At 38.3% G+C, this 27,185-nt stretch overlaps 1 protein-coding gene across 2 annotated transcripts in view; it reads right to left on the reverse strand.

Annotated features, from left to right (window-relative positions):
* CDK14 (cyclin dependent kinase 14) overlaps window positions 1–27,185 on the reverse strand; it is a 311,217-nt gene that overhangs the window by 57,966 nt on the left and 226,066 nt on the right. For both annotated transcript variants that reach the window (XM_042888949.1, XM_042888948.1), the window contains exons 13-14: window positions 16,385–16,524; window positions 12,109–12,255 (exon numbers count right to left, since the gene is read on the reverse strand). In XM_042888949.1, the coding sequence (XP_042744883.1) occupies window positions 12,140–12,255; window positions 16,385–16,524 (256 nt within the window). In that variant the 3' untranslated portion in view covers window positions 12,109–12,139. The remainder of the gene's footprint in view (window positions 1–12,108; window positions 12,256–16,384; window positions 16,525–27,185) is intronic.

Genomic DNA, 27,185 nt, shown 5'->3' on the forward strand with positions numbered 1-27,185 from the left:
CTCCTAGAAGCTAGGAAAACACTGAGTCAATAATGAACATATAGAAGCCATCCAGTTTAAAAAAAAAAAAGAAAAAAGAAGAAGAGGAAGAATTAAATGCCTTCTTCTGCTTCAGGCTACTTCCTTTTACTTACAAGAAAATATAGATTTGTGGGAAACATTAACTGTTGAACTCTATCTATGTACTTCTAATTCTGAATGATAACTTCCTTGGTCAGGAGCATGGGACATGCACAGGTCACCAACACGCAGAACACACAGTCCAGGGAAAAGTGATTATCTATACTTGCCTAATTTCCTAGCCAAAACATTCCTTTCCTTGTGCCCCAGCAGCTGCTGCCAGATGTAGACAGACACCGGCCTCTCAGATACATTTCAGGGTTAAAGTCTAGCAGATCTTCCCAGGTTTGTGTTTTTACTGGCCCTTGCCTTACCTTACTCCACTGAGCTAACATACTTGGAGATCTCCAGACAGCTCACCCTCCTTTCCTAATAGAAGTCTCATCGTCAAACTCCATTCAAATAATTTAAATGCATATCGCTTCCCCAAACAAAGCACCAGAGCAGATACTGAGTAATGAATACCTTCTGAACTTTTCTAACTAACTTCCAGTTTTTTTACTTAAATAGTAACTGGGCAAGTGCAGAACTACCCAAGGTGTGAAAAATTCTCCTAGGGGATCTGTATGGAGTATATTTTTACTCCAAAATTTTCCTCTCTGTATTGAACTTTGCAAAGGTCTGAGGCTGTGCATTCATTAGAGCAGACTGTGGCAGCCAATATTCACAGTGTGTTTCTTAAAGAAGGTTGCACTGAAAAGTTATCTGAAAGGTAAAGAATGCCTGTGCTTACTGTGCTTTATTAACTCTTTGTTTTGTCAAACTAGCAGAATGTTAATGCTAAGCTTTTTATATTAAATGCAAAACAGAAAACACTAATCTGTAAGTCTCTGTACAAATATTTTGATTAAGAAAGTCCTTTCAAAAAATCTGATTCTGATTCACATTAAGTAGAGAAAGGGAAATTCAACAGCCTGTGGTTACTCAATAAAACAAACCCTGGCTACTCCATTACTAACTGTAAATCTTTGATGGATGAAAGAAAATGAAAGCTGAAAAAAAATCATCAAGGATCAGAACACTAAGCAAACACTCCTCAGTATTCAGCCAAAGGACTGCATAAGCACAAGCTGCAAACTTCTGAAAGAAGTTCACATTTAATATATAAAAGACCACATTCCTCAAGAATAAGATACATAGTTTGAAAAAAAAAAAAAAAAAAAAAGATTGTTGGGGAGAACTTGCAGCCTTTAAATCTAATTTCCTTAGCCCATGATGTTATTGTTGTCTCTAAGTTAGTTTTGATAAGGGAGCCAGCTTTGCTCCCACTGAAGAACATGGCATCCTCCCGCTGTCTTTAGGAGGAGCACAGCTAGAATCAAAGCCTCTAAAAGATGCTCTGATAAAAAAACTCTGGAAGCTACCATGGCCCTGTCCTGCATTTCACATTTCTGAAAAAAAACTGGGGAAAAAAAATCTACATAGTTCATTTCCATTGATATGAATTATGCCTCTTATACAGAAATATAGTGAAACGAATGTTTAGCAACATTAATGACTATGAACTAGTTAAAGTGTGTGGAATGGAGAGTTTCCCTGCAATTTTATCATTACAGAATGTCTCAGATAAAGTATTTTGCAACACTGGTATTTATACAAGCATTCTTTTAGTCTCTAACAGACAGCAGAGCTTGCTGTCTTCATTTCAGATTAAATTTCAAACACCAAACCTAAATGCTTTATTTATTTTTAAATCCATACTTCATAGAAGTATGCACTCCTTCCTGGAAATGAAATTGTATCATGCAGCTGGAATTGGTTCCTGATTTTATGCAGTCTGATAAGGGTTAAGAAGGAGCTACATTATAATTCAACTTACAATAGAGACACGTCTCTTTACAACAACAGCTTGCTAAAAAAGCCACCAACACACCCAGAAAACAAAACACTGTCCCATGCTAATAATGAATGTGGCTCATATCTACCACGTTCCGTTAAGTTGCTAAAATTACCCAGATAAACCATTGGAGAGTATGTTGGGTTTAATTAATAGAACATGACCTGATCATTTCCACACTCAGGAAGAAAGAAGTTTGCATTCTTTAAATCTGGAGCTCAACCTGGAGATTATGCTAAGTTGCTTCATTCATAGTCCACGCTCCTCCGCACATGTCAGGAGGACAGCATTTGTCCCCTCTAGTGATAAACAAATTATACATGAAATCAATTCCACTTCACAATAATTTTCCCTATTGGGTATTATCTTTCCTCCTCTGCTCCCTCCAGTTAAGCTTGCGTCCTGTAACTTGCTAATGAGCTGGGGGCTTTCTGTTCCAGGTGGCACCCCCTGCCTCGAAGTCATGACATTTCCCATTTCGAATGCTGCTGGCATTTTTCGACAGCTCCTGCTAACTAGCCTTTTTGACCTGCACTAAGAGGAACTCATCTGATCGAATCCTCTAACCTGCCAATCATTCCAGCAAATGATCTTCACAGTCACTCCCAAGGCAGGAGCGAGGGGAAGAGAGAGAAAGAGAGAGGAGATGGATAGAGAGGGAGAAAGCGAGCACGAGCGCGATGCGGCAGGCAGGCAGCTCTGCAGCTACCTAATGAGAGTGCTTTAAGTCTCTGAGGCAGCTGAAACACTGAAAAACTGGGGGGAAAATTAGGGCAGAACTGAATGCCTGGTGCTGTAATTACTGATTTCTTTCTAGCCTGAAATCATTTTGAGAGCAGTACCTCCGAGATGTGCCATTTTATGAGGAACACAAGTTAATTTTCCATATAAATAGAAAACAGATATATTTTCACTGCCACCATCAATATGCAAACCTCATAATTCTGCTCTTCCAAATGGCATTCCTTACAGAATTAATTAGGAGCTGTAAGCTTGTTAAATGAGTGTCTTCACCTAGGGATGATTATGAATATTTTTTGTTGTTGATGTAAGCCATAAATAGCATTTCTAACCTAATTTAAATGCTGACAACATTTACACCTCTGTGTTTACAAGTGTCTGCACACAGACACATGAAACAACAAATACAGTATCTACATAGTTTAGCTGAGACTTTCTGGGCTGAAACCAAGCAGAGTCACAATAATGACTAACTTGTTTTGATTTTGTTCTTTTTATGATGTGACAGATAACTCTCTGTTGAAGCCTTCAAGAACACAAGGATAGATTTAATTGCGTAGACTTTCTTTGCCTACATATAGCTCGTTTTATTCTTAATCAAACTTAGCAGGCAGACCAAAAAATACCCAGATTTCAGTAGATGAGCAATATGCAAAGTGAAGTTGACAGATACTAAAAGCAAATGTGTAATATAAATTTCAAACAACAGCCTTTGAACAAAAAGGCTAATACTGTGACATCATGTGCTGCCATAGTATTCTACAGTGTCCATGTGGGAATGTACAGTGCACAGTTAGTAAGGACTAACTAGCAAACATTAACTTCAAGAGAGTTATAGAAATGTCTGTACAGAACTAATGGCAAGGTATTAATGACAGAAAATGATCACTCATAATTCCTAATTCAAAACACACATATGTTCCAAAACAACGTTATTTATAATAGTGTCACAAAGTAACAGAAATAGCCAATTTTGTCTCTGCTTCTTTAAATATTGGAAGATACAGTTTCAGACATATTCTTCCATATCATATTTCTATTGGAGATTTTAGATTTTTTTTTTTTCCCATTGATTTGTTATATTGATTTAATAATAGAAACATGAGGAACACCTCCCTCATCCCCAGTGATGAGGCAGAATAGATTCATTTATTTTTATTAGTGGAGTTTTAAACTACTGCTGCTTTTTTAAGCCAGGTTCTTCCCACACCTAGGAGTATTCAGTGCACATATTTTGCACTGGTTGGTTTGATTTCTTTGTTTCATAGAGAATCAGGCAACATAAACTACACACTCAATATACATAAAGCTCTCTCTTCACGTAAAATATAAAAATTAGGGTTTGTTTTTTTGTTTTTTAGTTGCTTTTTTTTTTTTTGACTGCTGAAAGTAATATGTTTTGTTACTTTTGAATGCTGCAAATTGTGCCTCAGAGGCAATGCCTCTCATTAGCTGTGCTGTCTCTCTGGGTTACAGATCATGTGTCAGCACTGGAAGCCTCTGCTTTGTCTGGAAACCTCAGTTTCTCCCCTTCAGTGGTTCCACTTTTCCTCTTAGACAAAGCCTAACTGAGGAGTCACGTGATGAAATAATCCCGGAGGAGAGGTGACTGTCCATGGGAGAATAGGGATAGCTCAGAACTGCTTTTGCCTCCCTCCCAGTCATTGTCATTTATACATTGTCCTCTGTGTATTCAAACGTCATCCCAGGCTATCAGCCCACTTCAACTCAAACTGCCTTTCATGCCTAAACACTTCTTAAAGCATCAGTGGACCACAAAGCCTGTCTAGTAGGAATCATTTGCTATCCTAATATTAATAATACAATACAGTGTTCTTCTGGCATAGAGGTTCCACTTTCTGTGTCCTAAACAAAGCAGAAGACAGATGAACAGCACTGCAACTGAGCACATGCATTCATGCAAATATCACTGATATCTTTCCTACAGCTTTAGCAATTGTTAAATTAAAACCTCTACATAAAAATTATTTCAAAAGTGAATCTTCACAGTGCTGAAGGCAAGTTATTGTGCCTTAGAAAAGAACTAAAAATAGGCTCCAGACTATGCTATGGAACAAGAAAATATGGTATTCTCCCTCAACAAAAGTACATCTCTAATAGCAGTAATGTACCTTTTTCTTCTGCCAGCTCTGTAGCTGATATGGTTATGAAACTCCATGACTTAAATAGATCATATCAGTAAGTAGCTAATAATTTCATGCAGAATAACATAGAATCACAGAATCACAGAATTGTAGGGGTTGGAAGGGACCTCCAGAGATCATCGAGTCCAACCCCCCTGCCAAAGCAGGTTCCCTACAGCAGGTCGCACAGGTAGGCATCCAGGCAGGTCTGGAACATCTCCAGAGAAGGAGACTCCACCACCTCCCTGGGCAGCCTGTTCCAGTGCTCCGTCACCTCACTGTAAAGAAGTTCTTATGCACATTCGTGAGGAACTTCCTATGCTGCAGTTTCTGGCCGTTTCCCCTTGTCCTGTCACCCTTCACCACTGAAAAGAGTCCAGCCTCACCATTCTGCCCCCCACACCTTAGATACTTATAGACCTGGATCAGGTCCCCTCTCAGTCTTCTTTTCTCAAGGCTGAACAGACCCAGTTCACTCAGCCTTTCCTCATAGGAGAGATGCTCAGGCCCTTCACCATCTTCGTGGCCCTCCGCTGGACTCTTTCCAAGAGATCCCTGTCTTTTTTGTACTGAACCAGGATCAACCTCTTCTGGCTATGGAGGTTGGAAATTCTTGTCCCACCAAATGCAGTTGGTAACAATAGAAATGGTGCTGCTTCTCTCTGTTCTGCTTCCTTTTTCTTCACCTTCCTTCAGCCCCAAAGAAACTTCCAGACTAACTCCCCGTCCAGAATACTACCTACATTTCTGGAAATCCTGTTCATGCTCACTTATTTCCATGCATCAGCCTTCCCTCTCCTCAAATCCCTTTTACTCTCTTCCCACATGGCTCAGGACACTCACGAACAAAGCTCTTTTGCTCATTAGGTGATGCCAGATGGAGGCCAATCCTCTCAAACAAATGTTTCCCCCAGACACTTTCAGAGCTCCCTGACCATTCCATCACCACAACCCATATTCATCACTTATACTGTTAAGTGGTGCTTCTGGTTCAGGAACTTCAGGCACACGTGCTGATACTGTTATATCCTGCGTATAGGAAAGCTCCAGGCCCCAGTGCTCAGATGGCTGAGTGGGATTGCAGAAAGACTTCACTGATTCACTTTCCCCAATGCTATGCAGTAGAATACCCACACTCAGAACGGATTTTTTTGTCAAGAAGAGAATGAATTTTTGCTTGCTTCCCCAGATTATGAAAGTGTATTTACATTGCCATAGCCAATGGAAGCTGTATGACCCAGTACTGACACAGTACTGACACAGGACATCACACCTATTTCCAGGTCCCACCAGCTGCATGATGGGATGGTGGGTCACCCTTCCCTGTGGCACACCACAGGTTCCTGGAGGACTTCTGTGTGGGCACCTGCTCCATCTTCCAGCCTCACATGTGCTTAAGGGAGATGGGGGTTTGTATGACAGGGGCCTTGCATGGGCCAGCAATTTCCTCAGTTCTTTTCACCATCTGAGCAGATTTTACTGACGACAATGGGATTTTCTTTATGGCTGAATAAAGGGCAAAATTCAGTCTATAACTCTTATTTTACACTAATAAGAATGAGATAATAAATTCTTAGATACCAAGAGGAAAATGTAACCCAATGCCTGGAGTTTCTCCCTTGTGTGTTAAATTTAGGGCATATTCTATCAGTGTGGTGATTTTATTCTTTGATATTAAGTAAAGCACAGCTGGAACAGTCTCATAAAACCATTATGCTGTTAACATATGAAAATAATGGCATGAAAAGTATTAAACAGCCAAAATATGTCTTGGATTCTGGATCTTTCACAGCTTAACACTAATTTAACATTTTTTAAAATTGATGCTACAATTTCAGCTCTGTTTAGTACTATCATTACTGGACTCAAACCCAAATTACTTTCAGCTGCCCACCACAACCGCATCTTATTAGCCCTTTCATGAAAGTCAATTTATGTAAATCCAGTATTAGTTAAATAATTAAACTGACCCTCAGCATTCATGTATAGACGCTGTCTAGTACTAAAAGATGCAAGAGAAATTTAAACCTCCCATCTTCAGTACTTAGCACTCCATCTTTTTCAGCTGCAGCAGCACAATGACTGTATACATCTACTTGGATCTATTAAGAAAACAGTGCATTTAAAAATGAGACTGTTGACTGCTATGCTTCTAGGACTCAGCTTTTAGCTCCCAAGCCAGGCACAGAATTTCTAAATCTAGCTGCTCTAAAACATTACTGTCTACTTTCAGCTTTTTACAGTGACAAAATGTGGCTGACACACAGTAACTTCCCGGGATTTCTCTTTCATGCAGACCTTCCTCCACAGTAATTACAGGGTTTTATCCCCTGAAGCTGGACAGACGAAGACTCAGAAGCACAGTATGCAGTGTTCCATGGTGATTCAGCAATGCTGGGATACCCAGGACAGAGTAAACATGGGGAAACAGTGAATTAGAATGACTTTTCGGTACTGACTGCGGACACATACACTGCTGGACTACAGCTTTCCTGCAGCTTGACTAGTGCAAAGCAGGCAACAACTGTGTTTCCACACAGCAGTGCTAAAGAAGCACTCATACACAATTTGCAAAAGCAACAATGAAGTTTAAAAAGGGCCAAAAATAAAAAATGAAATTATTTGGATAGGGCTGAAATAGTCCCCTCCCCAGCTAGCAAGTAGAAAAAGGTAATTTTACGTAACAATTCTGGGCTTTGGAACGCTGCTAGTCAAAAGCAACCAAATCAAACAAGCTCTTCAGTAAGCAGCCCTTTTTGCCATTACACTGGTAACTGTCACCTATTCAGCTTTATTTTGTTTTACACGGCTGAGCTGACCCAAATGACAACATCGTCCCTTCCATTGGCTGGGCTTGTGTCAGTTGCCAGCTTAAATGTATGAGGAAGAAAGAATTCAGCATCCTGCAATTGAAATTCAGGATTGCTCGGATGCATGTGCGTGTGGTGAAGCAATACAAATAAAGACCACTTTTTGTTTTGCTCCAGTGAATTGTCAAAGTGATTTTGAAAGCCAGGGGATTTCATTATGGTAATACAGGTTAAATACTTTAAAAGCATATGGTGTTACCATCCTGAATGAAGCTGTCCCTGTGGCTCTGGGAGGCACACAATAGGTCAGGAGCACATCTCATGTGTCTGGTCAGCCAATGAGAACCAGGGATTATAAATCACCACGAGAAAACACTGCCTGCTATCTGGTACCAGGTAATGCCTTGTCTTTCCAATTACAATTTGACTCATCCTGCTCCAGAAAGGAACACTCTCTAGCCATGTATTCCACCAACGAAAAGAAAAAGCAGCTCTAGAGGTTCTTATGGTCCACTCTCATGTATTGATAAAACAATACATGTACAGATAGCTGAACGTTATATACAGTATATCTCAGTAGTATATGTAGAGATGGGGAATGTTTCCACAGAGATGCTTTCTGATCACTGGGGAAAAAAAAAAAAAAAAAAAGAAAAAAAAAAAGGCGGAAAACCTTCAGGCACAAAATAAAAATATAAAAATGTAAAAATCTTTGGTGTTACCAAAAAGCTTTGAAGAAACTTGGATATGGTCAAAAGATTTCTTCCCTCTCTCTCTGAAATGCCCCGTCTAATTCACTGCTGACAGACTCTTTTGTGTAAAATAGAGCTCATTATTACATAGTTACTAATTTTCTCCAACAGGAACCAGTCTGAAAATTGACCGCAGTAACTTCAAATGCCAGCTCTTTCCCCATGGTCACGGAATTCATGTGTTGTCTCTCTTCTGGAGTCCATGACAATGACAATTTAGTCCACAAAAACCCTATTACCTGTACATGTCTGACACGCATTACTTTTCAGAAACATGTCTCAGGTCATCGCTATTTTAGGCATTTTTTTTTACTGCAGGCGGGCAACTGAAGCACTGCAATATTTTAAACAACAGAAATTCTCTGGGATGCACCAGTTTCTTCATCTTCTTTGAAGCTATTTCTGAGGACTGCAGATGAGCTCTAACACACGATGACAGAGCCATTTACAAAGTTGCTGCCTTTAGCTCCTCTCCCTCACCGATCTGCCAGAAATTGCTGCTTCCAAAGTTGGCAGATGCTGATGTTTGCTCACGCCTCAGCCTCTCCTGGGCAAAGCCCACCATCTTTGCTCTCTAAAACCTAAGGAAAGGTGGATTTAATTCAGTGGGTGTACTGTTAGGGCAGCAGCTTCTCGCAAGCATATGGAGAGCTCAGCAGGAGATGATAACTTCTTAAATTATCACAGCAAGATTTGGCATGGTTTGTTTGTTGGAGCTCTCTATTCTATCCCCTATTCTACCCTGACAAAGAAAATGAGGAACACTTGTATGAAAAGAAGAGACATAACAAACACAAAACTAGAATTTACTTCTGCACCAATGTGGTTTTGGCATTGATTGAAAATGGTCCCTTGTTTTTTTTGTTTTTCTTCATTGTTTGTTGTTTGTGTAATTTTTTTTTTTTTTTTTTTGCATGTGTTCTAATAAATAAATACACAAAATCCAGAACCGCTCTCCCCACCTACACTTCAGAAGATTCAGTGATAACTGCCTACAAATATTTCTCTTCTACAGCTTCCTGATGAATACTGGAATGCTTCAACACATTTTCAGTGGAAATACATAGCTGCTATTTTGGGTGGGAACTAAAAAAATAAAATAAATTGTTCATACTCCAAAATTCAGATCTCCGCAAACAGGCAGGAACAGAGATCTTGTCCCTTTGACAAGGCCACTGCACACACTCTACTGTGTTTCCACGCTCACCAGCAGTCTCATAGTTGGATACTGAGGCACACAGATATGCTTCCAAAAAAAGGCTCCTTTTTACACCACATGGTAAGGAATAGTTGCCTCAAGAGTGCAATCAGTTGGATCTATTTAAACGTCAGCTCTGGCAGGAGAAGAACCAAGCTCTCGAAGTACTTCTTTCTCTGTATCTGAAAGGATACTCTAGCGGTTAGCTTAGATGCCAACATGAGATTAAATAAATTCCACCTCTTCCATTAATTCCTTACCAGCTATCTATATGCAAAGTCCACTCAAGAAGATGAATAAAAACATGCATGTACTCGTCTTGTCCAAGAGGTGGGCTACAAGTATTTGGTTTCCTCTGTTTTTTTATAATTTGATCTATTTCCTTGCATAATTGGCATTTTTTAATTTTCCTTTAACTCTACTGGGTATTAAGTTATCCAGCACTCTTGCTGAGACAGTTCATTCTGTTTGCCTCCATCCTCACCTCACTTACTTCATGGCCCTGGGGAGCTACTGTCATCTTTTCACTTTTCATGCATCTTCTTGTTTCACTGAGCCTTATGAATGCTGACTTTAACTGAATATCTCACACTAAATATCCTACCAGCTACTATACATTTACTACAACTCTGCTCCTCTGCTAGAATAACTGGCTCAACTCCTACTTCATTCATTTCTCTGCTCTCTTTACTGATTGAACATTCCACTTGTCAGTTACTACTCTTCTACTTAAAGTCACAGCCACCTGCTATTCAGACTAAGGCTCCACCAGGCCTCCCTTTCACATTATCAAGACTTCAGTCTGATTTATCCTAACATGTTACTCTCTCCACACAGACTGATCTTTCCTCTTGCTTGCTAGTCTTATTCCTTTAGAGGTTTCTGCTCATCCTAACAGCTCCCCACCAACGTCCAGGTTCCATGTCCATATTTCTTCTGCCTCCCCTGATATTCTAGTTTCATCTGAATGAGTTCAAGCCCATGTAAGACTTTTACTTTGTACTGTACACTCTTTCAGTTTTTTACAGTCAAGAACTGACTTTTTATTTCACTGTACACATCTACCACAATGCAGTCCCAAGCAGTGATGGAAAACTGTAATCAGTAATTACAAACCACTACTTAACATTTGTTAAGTGCCCCCAGCTTTAATACAATGAAAGGCACTATTTTGTATTAAAGCTGTGGTTAAATAGCCACAACAGTACAGCAATGTATATCAAAGGTACACATGGCTCTCTCTGCTTACAGATAACATTTTTAATCATGCATTTTGTATAAATGAAAACTCATTTGTTTGGAGGCAACAGAAAGAAGATTTTGTGCATTAGGAATAAGATTCTGTACATTAGCTTCCACACAAAGGATCTTTAGCACATGTGGGCACATTTGAAGTTTACTTTAGATGGATGATATGTCATGCTAGAGCAGACAAGGTTGAAGAAATGTCTGCAGGGACACACCCCTAGGAAAAAGTAGGGATTAGCTTGTCAATAAAGATGTAAACAGACTGCTCTGAGGCAGCCTCATTTCTGACATTAGAAAATCTTAAATGGTTTGCTGGCAAAGAGAACGTGCAAAATTGGGGCACGCTGTCAAGACCGGAATCACTTCTCAGTATTCAGCCATTGCTGTCTGCCAGGCAAACAGCCTTCATAACATTACAGAATAAAAAAACAAATAATTGCATGTGAATACCAACAGTAAAACAATGAAGGTAATTCATTAGGAAAAGTAACATCTGATACTGTAACAAGCAGAAATAGCAGAAGCTATTTGCAGATAACGAATATATGCCACATAAATATCAGTCTATACCTTTGAATAGGTACAAAAGCAGCAGAAGAGTTACACAGCAATCGCTCTCTTACTTCAAGTCAGTAAGCAGCCTCTCTACATACCTACCCTTCTCTGTTCTGTTCTACTATTGGAATATCTGGAGCCAAATTACATGCTGTTCCATCACCGAACAACTGTGATTAAAAAGATCGAGTATCAAATCCCCAATGGGTATCAAAGCTGTCCAAGAACAAAAACAAAGAACAAAGCCAAAAAAAAAGTTCTAGCAGATTCCAGAGATACTAATCAAATTTATTAACGTCAACACTTCTGTCTCCATCAAGAACACCCTTCTGCTATCAAGTTTACCAGACCTACTAAAGGAACCATTCCTTTGTCCTTGCCCCAGATTTTAGCAAGAGAATTGGTAAGAGCTATTTTATCTCTCCCCATCTTACCAGGGGGAATACCTCAATCCAAATTAAAGGCAATTCAATGTTTAATCTGCTGGCACTGAGTTCTGCGATGTTTTCAACCTGTCAGTCACACTGATCCTACCCACAAGGCCAAGAATTTACACTCATCATATTGACAGATGTATACTGCAGAAACAGATTATCTGCTTGAACACGTGCAATTTAAGAAACATACAGTTCAGTTTCATTGGTCTACCAAAATCTAAAATAAATTGTATTTTCAAAGACATACTTTCCAATAACCATCTTACCTGCATTATCTATTATGAACTCGTGTATTCTTCAGTGTTTGCTGTTTGATACACCTTTGCCATAACTATTGTTTCTTCCAAAGACTCTCATGCTTTCTCCGGTCTCTGCTTGCAATCTTACATTCGGTACAGTAAAAATAGAAGACACTGCAAAACAGAATGTCAGTTCAGTTTGATTTTTCTCTGAAAAGCAGTAATATAAAATAATTGGTTAATATCTATGCCAAACACAACACTGAATAAATAAATATGGCTTTTATGTATACCACCCAATTATGTAAGTAAGCACTGTAAAAACTGTGAATGGAGAGGAATGGCAAGCGCTATGATGGAAGCTGTCTGATGCCAACATTTTCTGTTACATATGCCTTTAAAAAAAGAATGCAACCATTTCCACAGCGTGTATATGCTTGCTTACTTCTCCTTGCAATGCTTATAATTCATGTTTTCAACTTCAAATTTTCCTGACAATGCTTAAGGTTAATTATGAAGATGAAAAAAACCAGCAAATTTTTGTAATAATTTGACATCACATATACCACCTTCAAAATCTCTGCAAGCCAGTAGAAGTGAGCTATTTCATTAGACTTCGTTTTACTAACTGTTAAAGATAATTAGATTTGTTAAAAATATGCCAGAAATTCAGAAAGCCTTCACATAAGGCAAATCCTTTCTGCATGAGTTTGAAAAACCTTGAGGATTTCCACGTAACACCAGGCAACTAATTAGCAGCAGACACGACATTAATCACAGGGTCAGACTGCAAATGGTTAAGGACTCACACAGTGATGATGTGAAAACTCACTTTTACTTGGGATACCTCAAACTGCTGGGGAAAAATGACTGATTTTTGGTACCTTCTGAGAACAAATGTGCATACGAAAATACCGTTGGATAGCTGCCAGTGCACTGCTGCATGAGGAAATGTTAATGGACTGTTTGTTAAAAGAAGTAATCAGGGCCATAACAGTTACCTTTTTGTTTGTTTGTTTGCACTAAAGACTACACAGCTGTATTTCATGCATTTAAAAGATGAGGATATTTTTTAAGCAGGAGATCTTCCTGCTGTACCTTTGACATCTCAACTTGTATTTGATATGCTGCTTTCCTCAGTAGCATACATTACAAATGACATATTCTATGCAAATAAATCAATATGAGCTTTCAGATATGAAAGCAGGAAAGGGGGAGGACTAAAATTACTTTTTTTCAATAGAAAAGAGTAAGTAAACATATACAATATGTACATAACAGGGGTTAATTTATAGATTACTGCTCATGTCTGAGATGAATGAGAACTGTGTTGCTTCATAAACTGTATGCAATCTCAGACAAGAATTTTTTAGCTGAATTGCAAAAGTCTCACATTTTAATGTAACATTTTTAAAACTGAATGTGATTAGATGACAGACAGCTCCTGTCTGAAAACCTAACTCCCAACTGAAATTGTGCCATGACTTGAAACCCCAAATCAACCCTTTTGGGAATGAAATTTGAAATAAATTTTGCAAGCACGTTTAAAATAAAGCACAAGATTAAAATGTTATCCTGTAAAATATTATCCAGAAGATAAATAACTAGTATTAAACCTCAAAAAGACAGAGGAACTTTTTTTTTTTACATTTTTTTTAGTCCAAGGCACTGTACTTTTGTGAAATACTGTGGTTCTGAAGAAACAATATTTTCAGATGGAAAATCATACAACTGACTTCTTTTGTCTCTTCTGCTTCACCTGTGCGTCTTTCATTGGTTTTGGTCCTAAATCCCCAACTTTGCAATTCAGTATTGGAAGTAGACAACATTCTGTGATGGATACTATCATGCACATCCTTCTGCAGATTCTCAGGGCGCTCATGCCTCCATTTAATTAGCTATGAATAGCAAGTCTTTCTCAATGTAAAACATTAACCCAGAGAACCAGAATCACAAAAAGCGGCGATTTCTCTATACAGAAAACATTTTCCAAACTCTCCAAAGTATATCACTTCTTTGTTTTGTAAATATGTTTACAAGTATATCCAAGTCATATTAAATAGAAATGATTGTAGTATTTGATACTGGGATTGTCCTTTCTTGCATCTGGATTTATGCTTCATAATGATTATCTACTAGGCACAGAAATAGTCTTTCTGTAACTCAAAATTTTACTGGAGGCATTTAGAAGAACCTTACTTTAAAATATAATGATTTTTCATCTTTATTCTCCCCCCTTCAAAAGGTTTCACTGCTCCTGATGTTTAACGTTATGCAAAGACGTGTTTCTGCCAATGAATATCGCCTTATGGTTATGCTTCTGCAAATAACCTGCTGTGAGCTGATAAAAGGATTAATGCAGCCAAAATTCTTAATCTGTGAAATTACAAATTAAATTCTCATATTAAAAATACCACCCTGAGGTATTTTTTGTGGTTTTAATTCCCCTCTGGTGTTCTGCATACATTGTGCTTGTTAATGACTAGGACAAGACTGTCTCTGTTGGCAGCCTGCTGCAGAGTGATAATGTGTAGGCATTTACTTCACTGATAGAACTGGATTTAACCACTGACTGATAAACTAAGTGGCAAGTGGGTAATAAGTCCATATTAACAAAAAAGTACTACTGCAGAATTCAGAATTCAAAATCCTGGCTAGACTAAATCACGCAGTCAGAAGGATTGAGATGTCACCAGTGAGGAGTGATTTTTGTTTTCCATTTAGAGGAAGAAGGATAAATGAACTGGCATTCTTGATGTTTCATTAGTTCTGAAGAAATGAATCTCTTTGCCTCAATTTCAGCAAAGGCAGACTTTCAATGGTACTCTTAATTTACTCTGCATCTTGAATTTTCAGCTTGTGAAGGGCCACAGTCAGAAAACTGAATGGAGTAGGCAGGGGGTTTTCATGGCAGAGGGGGGAGCTGGGAATTTTTTTTGCAGAGCAAAGAGAAGATCTGTGACATAACCTATGCGTACAAAAATTAGTGTTGTTCCGGTTCTACAAATGAGAGAGAGCTCTTCAGGGCAGAGTCAGGAGTAGGGCACTTAGAATGCCAGTCACAGAACTAGCTCAACACATGTTGAGATATACACATATTACACATACTGAGAGTGGAGAAATAAAACTTTTGGAAGAGTTTTCTTATTGATACTGAAATAACAAAAATCTATTGAGGGTTAATATTCAGAAAGTAAACTCAATTTTCACAAGCTTCTATGTTAGCTATAATTAAGCACATGCACCACTGTTACATATCCAAGATTTTACCTTGAAGTTCTGGATTTAGATCTTTTGGTACTGGATGCATGTTTGAAAATAGCAACACATTGGAACAGGTTTCCCAGGGAGATTGTGGATGCCCCATCCCTGGAGGCATTCAAGGCCAGGCTGGATGTGGCTCTGGGCAGCCTGGTCTGGTGGCTGGCAACCCTGCACATAGCAGGGGGGTTGAAACTAGATGATCATTGTGGTCCTTTTCAACCCAGGCCATTCTATGATTCTAATGAAAGCATGCTCCTCTAAGTTAAATTAAAATAATTATTCGCATTCTCCTGTGAAACCTATTTATAATGCTAGAATCTTCTCAAGCAAAAAATATAATGCACAATGATATTTTACCATAGAATAAATAGTAGGGCACTTTTAACTCTCTGGACAAGAATTAAAGAGATAACTTTAAAATCAGCATACATGCTGATTTTTTCCAAGTCAATTAGAATGCGTTTTGTTTTATAAAAGACATAAAAAGATGCACGTAATAACTGAAAGCATTCTCAATTGGAAATATCATCCCCCATCTTCTACTTATACTGTTTAATTCAGCAAATTAACCAATTGTCTACTTTGTGTTTTTCAGACTTCTCAATGCCAATTCCCTTCTTAAAGGTTACCGTTATAACAGAGAGAGATTCTGGATTTATATCCTGCGTGCTGCAGCTAGTTAAGAAGTACTGTATGTCAGAAAATGAAAAGCACTAAATATGTAAATTGTATTTTTCCTTTTGCTTTATGACAATTCAGATAATTCTCTTGGCTGTGCACATAATCAAATACAAAGATAGCTAGCCGCAGACTGCAGAGCAGAGATAGCAAAAAAAAAAATAAATAAATAAAAAAATTCCATTTTTCCTGTGCCAAGCTAACTACAAGCTAACTATGTAGTTTCATGTATTCTGTGTGTGGATGTGCACATTCATGAATGTGTTCCACATGAGTGTTAGCATACATACAAGTATAGACACATGCACCTGCATGAACTAATGTCTTTGCTTTTAATTGATGCAGAGGAGGTTATACTCACTATCAGTTAATTCCCATAGCCGAGGGGGCAGATCACTGAAATACTCATGGCTCAGTGCTGCCTGTGCTGACAATCTGTTCTTTGGGAAACACTGGAGTAGTTTGGAGGCTAGATCTTCCGCATGATTCACATAGCTCAGCCTGAAACACAAACAAGGAGGTTTTTCTGAAAAACAATCTCATTATGCTGTTTACTAATACCATCTGCAGTTGGCCCAGCTGAAACAAGCATCTTACTAGCCAGTATAAAACAAAGTCTGTTTGGAAGCACTGCAGGGATACACATTCCTTTGGTTTGGGAGTCAGTGAATTATTTCTGGATGGATAGTGGAAAATTTATACACATTTTTCATATACAGAGCATATAATGTGCCATATCACACATGCCCTACCTAGGACACTGAAGGATCGTGAACAGAAGCATCTTGAAAGCAACTGTTCTGATTTTTTCATTTGCATGTTATTTGAACATAATGACAGGCTGAGGCTTTACGGCACTCGAGACAAATGGTTATTTCTATCTAAAAACCTGAAATCCAAGCTTAAAATCATAATTATTTATAAAACTTTGTAAATATCAGAGTTTAAAATCCAATGATAACTAACACGAACATATGCATCATGATTCATAAAGGCATTTTGGGAAGTATTGACTTATTTTTCATCTATTCTCATAGCAGGAGGCTGACTTCATTAGGTGTTAATGCAAGGCAAACATTACATTGTAAGTGAATTATCTTTTGTAAACTATGTAGGGAATTTGAGGAAAACTCATTATTTTACCAGGAGTTATATCCCTGTGGTATAATATGAAAATATAAGTTAAAAATAATAGATTCTGAGTGGAGAGAGTACAATGGAGATGATCAGGATGTAGCTTTGGTCTAGAATAATACAGCCACCCTCCATTTCCAAAGCCAACTAATTTTTTATAATACACAGTTCAAAAAGAGGTGGTGAATCAGTATACATCATGCTACTACTGCTATTAGTAGGTAACTCTATAAATACTATAAATTGCTCATTACAGGTTTCTTGTCTGGTAAAAATGTCAAGATATATTATAGACTTCCTGTTTATTAGGAAGTCTGTACTTATTCTTAATAAATTGGTATAGACCGATTTATTAAGAATAGGTATTAGTTTACTAATAAAGAAATGGCAGACTGCAGTCCAAAATACTGCAGTAATTGAAAAAGATAGTGTTGGTGTGCTCTAAAATCAATAAACCAACAGCATGCTTTGTACAAATTCCTCTTGTTCAGCTCAAGATGGCTTTGAGGGACACCATTCAGAGAACATGATAAAACACAGGTGTTTTTTTTCTATTGTCCCTATCTATCCGGTCTTGAAGAACAGACAGAATATCTGTCCAAAATTTGTCTGGGGACCAATTGCTCAGAAACACTGACATTTTTAAGCCATTACTTCACATGAGTCATAAACCTACAGCAGTCTCAGGATATGGATTTGGAATTAGTATTCTAGGTGTTCATGATAAGCATAATTTTTGTGGTTTTGGCTTGTTTGCTCGTTTTTTGAATTCATGACAAAATATAGGCATCTCAAATTAGACAGCCATTGCCTGTAATCAGGTTTTACAAAAGGATTAATTCCAGACTCCTTAAACTATCAGTACATAGAAATTCTTTTACTCAACTTTTTTGAAAAACACAGCAAAGTTAGTTAAAGAGAACAGAAAAATACCAGGAGAAAAGACTATTCTTCACAGAGAAAGTGGAAAGGATGACTAAATATCCATTGAGAATTGCCATTAGTTCTTCTAGATACCTAAATTCTCATGGACCGGTGATTATATTGAGCCAGTGAGGCTTGTTTTGTGTCTTAATCCCACCTAACCAAGTATTTGTTGAGAAGCCCTGGTAAATTATTTCATCTAAGTATTTTTTCCCATATACAGGTATCACAGAATCACAGAATCACAGAATCACAAGGTTGGAAACGACCTGCAAGATCATCTAGTCCAACCACCCTCCCATTCCTATCAGTGCCACAAGCTACTAAACCATATCTCGTAGCTCCTCATCCAGGCGCCTCTTGAACACTGCCAGGGACGGCGACTCCACCACCTCCCTGGGCAGCCATTCCAGTGCCTGACCAGGCACTGAACTTTTTCTCTGAGAGAAAAAGTTTCTTCTAATATCCAACCTAAACCTCCTCTGGTATAACTTCTTGCCATTTCCTCGGGTCCTACTATTTGCCTGGGAGAAGAGGCCAGACCCTTTTGCACCACAACCTCCCTTCAGGAAGTTGTAGAGTGCAATGAGGTCTCCCCTGAGCCTCCTCTTCTCCAGACTGAGCAATCCCAGCTCCTTCAGCCGCTCCTCGTAAGACTTGTGCTCCAGATCCCTCACCAGTTCCGTTGCCCTTCTCTGGATACGCTCCAGGGCCTCAATGTCTTTCTTGTAGTGAGGGGCCCAAAACTGAACACAGTACTCGAGGTGCGGCCTCACCAGTGCTGAGTACAGGGGGATGATCACCTCCCTGCTCCTGCTGGCCACACTATTTCTAATGCAGGCCAGGATGCCGTTGGCCCTCTTGGCCACCTGGGCACACTGTTGGCTCATGTTCAGCCGAGCATCAACCAACACCCCAAGGTCCCTTTCCTCTTCACAATCATCCAACCACTCATCCCCAAGCCTGTAACGCTGCCTGGGGTTGTTGTGGCCAAAGTGCAGAACCCAACACTTGGCCTTGTTAAACCTCATCCCATTCATCTCAGCCCAGCGATCCAGCTTACCTAGATCCCTCTGCAGGGCCTCCCTGCCCTCAGGCAGATCGACACATCCTCCCAACTTGGTGTCATCTGCAAACTTACTCAGGGTACACTCAATCCCTTCATCTAAGTCATCAATGAAGATATTAAACAGGATGGGCCCCAGTACCGACCCCTGTGGGACACCACTTGTAACAGGTCTCCAGCTGGACTTCACTCCATTGACCACCACCCGTTGAGCACGGCCCTCCAGCCAGTTCCTTATCCAACGGAGTGTAAAACTGTCCAAGCCATGGGCAGCCAGTTTCCGCAGAAGGATACTGTGTGAGACCATGTCAAAGGCTTTGCTGAAGTCTAGGTAGACTACATCAACTGCCTTTCCCTCATCTACCAGTTTGGTCACCCAGTCGTAGAAGGAGATGAGGTTGCTCAAACACGACCTGCCTTTCATAGGTAGCTACATCCTTTTTGGTAGCTGAAGTAAACTTGCTGCCTTGAATGAAAGATAGTGTTAAGTTAGAAAAAAGTGGCCACTTCTTAAAGTAGTGAAATATTGACATCCAATATGAGAAAAAGAACTTTATCATTCTTAGGTGTATATTGAAGGTATATTGAAGATGTTAATTGAGACTGGCAAAGCGTAAGGAAAAAAAAGTGAAGCATAATTCAAAAATTAATGAATTCTGAACTGCAGGTGAAATTTTGGATGATGACACTCTAGTTTCTTCGTGTTCTGGAATAAAGGGGTGTCACTGCTTTGTTTCCATCACCAAAGTACCTGCTATGCTGCTAAGATTTGTTAAAGAAGAAAATCAGATTTGCTAATAAATTGAAAGTAATTTGAGTAGGAATGAGTTTTGAAAGCCAAACTGATCTTCTCAGTTTGGAAACCACAAAGATATCAGTTAACCAAGAAGCCAAAGTAAAAAAAATGAGCAGATTCTACATAAATACTATATATATATATATATATATATATATATATAAAGTATGTAGGGCTGCAAAAAAAATCCTATCAACTAATGAGACAATTGTGAATAAATAAGTCAAAATTAGAACTTGATTTATAATAAATAGAAAAAAACTATCACACAGTCTGCAAAAATATTGCAATCATCTGCTCTTATCATTACATTTTCTCACCCAGATAATACTCCAAGTAGGGCTCTGGGGGTTAGTTGATTACACAGTGCTTTGAAGATCCCCGTTGCTCCATATTAGAATCCAGTTCCCAAGCATTTATAGATTCACAAGTCAAAAGGGACCGTAATGATCGTGTCTCACCTCCTATGTACTACAGTCCAAAGATCATCCAAGTAACTCAAGGAACAAATTATTTTAGCTAGACAAAAATCTACATAAAAGTGGCAGTTTTGTTTGTGGAGATTTGCACAGAAATGAAAAAGTTCTTCTCCAAAGAGCATGTCTTCTGCTGAGAACATTTCTGGCAGTCCCTGGACATTGCAGCAGGCGTATGCATGTGGAATCCTAAGGTTGTCGGTCTTAAAACTGATGCCTTAGAGGAATGCATGACAAATTTTTTTGTTTACATAAGGTCAAGCTATTCTTTTACTTATAAAAAATGTACTCTATGATCATGTTCATCTACTGTATTAGAATTGTTTGGAGAAACCCATCTAGTGTGTAACCTCAGCAGTTTGAAACATCAGAATGTTTGGTTTTGTTTCCTTTTTCTTTCTTTCTTTTTTTTTTTTTCCTTCCCAATATTCTCTTTAAAATCTCCTTCTTAAATCATTAATGATTTTTCTGATATAAGTTTGAAACAACTCCTCAGTAGGAACAAAAGCTGAATGTTCTGATGGGGTTCAGTAGTTAAGTATTTAATACAGAAAAGTTAACAAAAAGGAGTAAAGAAGAAAAGATTTAATTTTTAAATACACCTCCTTCAGTATGTGACAGAATGGAATTTCATACAATATGGCTTTGTGTCTAAAACATAATAGCATGTTTTGTCTCACAGCAGTTGGGCCATATAGTAACTTGGCATGCATGATATGGCAAGTCTCAATATTCACGCTTCACTTACTGTCACACTAATCACCAAGGAATAGTTACTAGCCATGACAGCGTACATACTTTCAGAAAATGTGGCACACAGCAGAATACAGATAAATCTTTGACAGAGTATTAGATATTATGTATATATTATTCTGAGAAATATTGGGAATATTTTTACAGACCTACTTTGGTGACACTTGCAAAAGCGCACTGATTTTCAACTTAATCTCTCTGCCTTAGCTCAACAAAAGCAAACACTATATGAACCTTTCTCACTTCAAACATATTTGAATCTGACTATACTTGAGCAGTTGTAAATCTCACTGGATTACATGAATTTGATTTAATTTTATAAAACAGGCTTGAATGTCTTTCTACTGCAAGGAAGGTCAGTATTTGGTCAAGCAGAACATGACTAAGATCACAGAAGTCTGTTTCAAGCGCTCGAGAAAAAAAAAGTTTGGAGCATGTGCAATGAACTTCTGAACTTGGAGTGATTTGCTTTTAAATGCAATGAAGAATGCAGCTCAAATTCACATTAATAATTAAGACAAATGGGCATTAAAACAAACGGAGATAATGTGCTGTCTATGTACTCCTAACAGCATGAGGTAAATACTTCCCAAAGCAAAAATCGTTTACTGGGCGTATTTTCCATCTCAAGATACAACTCTCACAGCCTATCACTAATTCATTTCTCAACTGGAGCTTACAGCATGGCCCCGAGGAGGGAGGCACCTAACTCCCTATGGGAACCCCAGCTCTGCTACTTTATTCTAAGTAGTCTCTTGTCACCTGAAGAGCTGAAAGACAAAACAACAGCTAACTAGAACAATTGCATCATTTAGTGTAGTTTAAAGCTACATATATAGTAGCTATATATTTTATTATTTTATCATTATATATATATAATATATATAATATTATTATTTTATATTATAAATTATAATAATAATTATATTAATAAATTTTATATAATTATATATTAATAATTATATAAAATTATAAAAATTAATATATTATATTATTATATTATAATATATATAATATATATTTATTATTATTATTATTTTAGATATAAAGCTACATATATATAGCTATATTTTACCTACAATCACAGCCATGAGGGCCATATTTCAGTTTTAGGATTTTCACCCAAGCCAGCTTGGAGCTGGCAATCTTTCCACGTTCTCTCTGGTTGTAGGCCTCTTCTGATGCAAAGCTGTGCCAATTTCATGCATTATAGTTAATGACTGCATTGCAAATCCCTTTATCTTCTGACCAGCTGATGCCCCTCTGTGCCTTGACTGCTTTGCATCTCTGAATACATGTGCGACTCTGTTCAGAGAAGCCACACAGTGCACAGACCAGAGCAGAACCTACCTCAAGCCACATTTTCTTTTTACTAAACACAAAGAACGTTTTCAGTTGTTACAGTCCTGCAGAGAACACATACCATTTTCCAAGAGCCAACGTGCCAGCACACCCAGAGAGCCTCCGCAGTGCAGCCGCACAGGTCGGTCAGCCATCGTGAACCAACAAATGAGCTCAAACTAGGATGCCATGCTTTTAGCTTTCAATAGAGATGAAGGGATGGAAATCTAGCAGAATAAAGAAGATGCCTTTTTTCTTAGTGTTTTACACAGAAGGTACCAAGGACTAAACCTGATGAACAAATTGAGGAGACAGCTTTTGAAGGTTTACTGAAGGCATGGTTTACTCAGTCTGGTTGATCAATCACAGAAAGCAGGATTTGCTTTGCAGCTCAGGGTAGAGGTACATCAAGCCAAATCACACAGTTACAGTTAACTTACAAGTGCAGCCACACAACCATATTTCAGCCTGGGGATCACCCCCCACATCTGCTTGAGGCCACCGTTTTGTGCAGGGCAGTGTGCCTTCCTTAGAGGAAATGCATCTCATGATGTCCAGTGTTCCTCTCACTCCAGACAAACTGAGTTGCTGACAGCAATTTTGGTTGAAAATCACAGAGCACAAATGATGGTAAACCATGCTCTCTAGGCTCTGTAGGCCACCAGCTCAATGGCATATTTCTTGGTTTCCCTCACAACAAGTAAGATAGCCACATGAGTGCAAAATGCTGTTCAAGCTTTTCAGATGAGCAAAGCTGGGGCAAATCTGGCACTGAGGTCTGGCACTACACTGCTTCCAGCATCCTTGCTCTGTTTTCTTGTGCACAACTGCACTCCATTATCTTTAGACCTTCATAATTTCCCATAAAAATGTATGAAACAATCTCCCTTTGGTATTTTAGAAATTAGTTTAAATTATATTAGTATATTACGGCATCAGCAGTTCTATCTGTTGAAGTACTGAAAGGGTGATCAAAGTGTTTACTATCAAAATAAAAGCCGTGACAACCACTCATGAGTGCTCTTCTCATATGTGCACAGAACTACAACTATTGGTGCTGGATTGTTACTGTTCACACAGAGGTAAAAGAGGTCATACCCCCCTTCAGGAAACTGTGGAGGTGCTCATTCAGTGCATACTCATTCAGTGCATGCTCATTCAGTGCATTCCAGCAAGCTAATAACACTGACACATCTGAACTAATTCTCAGTAGCTGGAAAGAAGGCATAGAAAGCAATAGATAGCATTTCATGAAAAAACTGAATGACTCAAATGAAGGTTCTAACAGTAGAAATATATATATACATATTTAAATATAATTACTGCTCATTTACATCTAGATAAATTATTCTTATATGCTTGGTAAATTCTTAAAATAACCTACTGAACCAGTACATAAGCCATTATTATATGTAGCTGCAACTCCTGAACTTCTCAGAATGGAGTAACAAAACATCAATCTCTATTTTGAGAACTGCTGGTTTTCTCTCAAGCACAAATACACTTAACTATCAAGCCCTGTACTGTTCTGGTCCAGGAAAATCAGGACTGGCTGTTTCTGAGTATCTCCAAATAGCACAGCTGATCAGTCTTCCCAAGTCTGAGTCGCATACCACAACATTTCTATGTCCCATCTAGAAAAACAGGAAAGAGACGATGGTAGTAGTTGCAATGGCAGGAAGTGACAGTGATTTGCAGTGTCCTCCTCCATCAGCAGGTTAGGTATGCAGTCAGCAAAAGGTATTGAGGAGTGGCTTGATTGTTCTACAGCTGGAGATGATTACTGCTTTGTTGCCAGGGCTCAAACAATTTTGCCACCAGTCATGTGGTACTGCTGTAGTTAAATAGCTTTGTGACCCTTATGAGGCACCAGATACTCAGTTTGGCCACATCTAAGCTAGATGATAAAGTAATTCAGATCATCACAGCAATTCTCATTTGATAATGGCTATTAAGCTTGGTTGTGACGAGGAGATAAAATCATTCAGATCTGCCTATGTGGATGTCACTAGATGTAACTCAGGACCAAAACTTCCCTATGAGTCTACCTCTCCCTGACTTTTTCTTTGCTATATTTGACATGTTTTGGCATTTGTTTCAGATGTATTATTGTACTTCTACTACTTGACACTGCTGGTGATACTCAGTTTGAAATGTTTGCACTGTACAGGATATGACACCCTTGCAGGTCACAATACTTTTAAAAACTGAATTTGGTTGATTTGAGCTTAAAGAATTAAGGCTATAGAGAGTCAGTCAATATACAGCAGACTTTAAAGTGTCCTGGTTTTTGTCCTCCTACAGTCTGACACACATCCGGACTAGCTCTTGCTCTGATGTCTCCTACTAAATATTTTGGGCTATGAAACCTTTTAAAGAAACACACTGCCAACTATGGAAAGTGTAAAGCATAAAGACAGTAAAAACTGCTCACTGACAATGTATACTGCTCATTGATAATATACACTGGGGCATCAAAAGAAGAGACTAAGAACACTGTGGTAGACATTAAAGACAGGAAGGAGAAGAAATTTAAGCAGCAACTGTTCAGTATATGTCACATTATAACCTACTCTCAAGTGTGGCTTTCTGTGATAAAATCATGTAATTTCCTGAAATTCTGGGAATTCTCAGGTTATGATATTCCAAACAACATGATTACTGAGTATAGTATTGTGCTACTGCTTAAAATCACAACAAATTATTTGAATACAGAATATTTTCTTGGATATTTCATTTTCATTCATTACTTCACCCAGTTTTCAACAGTTTCCTCTCAGATACAGATATTTCCCAGGGAAAGCACTTCCTAAGAAATTTTAATGAGAACATCCCTCACCATTTTGCTGTAGAAAGAATTTAGCAATTACCTCTTTATGATTTTACATGCCACCATCAATCAGGTATCTCTCTTAATTCTTTCAGCATCACAGTTAGGTCTAGCACTAAAGATATTCACTATGAAAAACATAGTATATTACTTAAACCATCACAGAGTACTACTGAACATGCCAGATTTGCAGTTTACTGGAAGGTCTTTGCTTGCTGTAAATGTAATTAATGAAGAACAACAACATGGTGGTGACATCTAATCAGGAGCTTTTGATTGTTTTGAAATTCTTTAAAGAGCGTAAATCTTATGATCAGTAGGGCGCTTATTAAAAGCCTTCTTCATGCATCTCAGCAAGATGTACAGAATATCCTTGGAAAATAAAAATATCTAAAAATAATTACAAACACTCCAATCATTTTATGAGCTATTATTTCACCAGAAAATAGGGAAAATATATCTTTAATCCTGAACAAAAGCTCTTCAAGGTTTATGTTCTCTATAAACCTTTCACTGAGAACTGAAAATATAAGTTAGTAATGCAATAAATGCCCTAACAAATATATCAGATTTTTCACTTAATGCTTTTTACAGGCTTAAACCAAACTGAGTGAAAGAAAATCACCTTTTACAGTCTGACTCTTAAAGGAAGAATGCCTTTCTGTTATGCTTTTTAAAAGAAGGCATGGTGAATTTATATCAACTTCGCTGAATCTTGGGGCGTGATAAAAGGAAGAAAATACGGCAGTGAAGTTAACATTCTATAGCATTTTTTCTTCACATATTTATTTCCTCCCTGGCTGGACATGAGCAAAAAAAAAGGAGGGAACACCCCCCACAACACCCCCAATGTAGAAATAGCTGAAATAAAACTTGGACACATGATGCAGTTAAAACTCTGCACTCTTCTTCCTCTCACACTCAACAACCCGATTGTTTCCAAAGAAATACAAATAAAAACACACCAGAGAAAAAACAACCAACTTCTGGATTTCAAACTTGTCAGTGGGTGCAGCTGTAGGGGCAGTACAGAAAGTTTCCCGTTTTCATGTATTAAATGGCTACAGGAAGACAACACAGTTGGCTTTTTGGACCTATTACCACTTGAAAGCTAAAAAAAAAAAAAGAACTAAGTTCTGGTAAATAAACATTAGCACTGCCTTATAAATCTCTGCCCTCCTGTCAGATATTTTATCGTCTTAGGTTTGAGAAGTCTTAATTTTAATTCTATTCTAAATAAGAACTGGTCTGTTTGCTCATTGCAATCCTTGCCTTGCCAAAAGAATTTGCTGCAAGGTTGCAGCACGCCAGCAGTGCCCTGTGAAGAGTGACCTTGCTTTACTCAGTGAAGCCAGAGATCATTTATCACAGTTAACTTACAAATCTATCTTTCTGGGGCCTCAGGTCTGTCAACCACTTGGAAGCAGCTACTTGTTCTGTCCTCCCACAGCATCCTAAAACATCAGACAGTCTGATCTTTTCTATTATTGTATACCTCTCAGCTAATAAAATGTATTTTATGGATACGGAATGATCAAGAGTACTCTGTATTTATTTATACAGCTCATTAAATGTGGATAGAGATTTGGAGGCAGAGAGAGTGCCTCAAGCCTGAAAAGCTCATGAAGATAGACCCCAGGCAAATGCATGTGTTTAACTTTATGTATATGAGTTGCCTGGTTGAACCCAATGAGACTAAGCAATTATGTGCAAGTAGGCATCTTGGCCTTTTTGGAAATATACTCCTAAACTGAGAAGATGACACGAAAATGGTGCACACCTAACAAACACTGAGAGGAATAAACCAAGGTTATTATAATGAGAGCATATGGGTAATATATC

The sequence above is a fragment of the Lagopus leucura genome, unplaced genomic scaffold (genome assembly GCF_019238085.1).
Source record: "Lagopus leucura isolate 7727_CA_CO unplaced genomic scaffold, USGS_WTPT01 Super-Scaffold_100157, whole genome shotgun sequence".
In the NCBI taxonomy this organism is placed as follows: domain Eukaryota; kingdom Metazoa; phylum Chordata; class Aves; order Galliformes; family Phasianidae; genus Lagopus; species Lagopus leucura.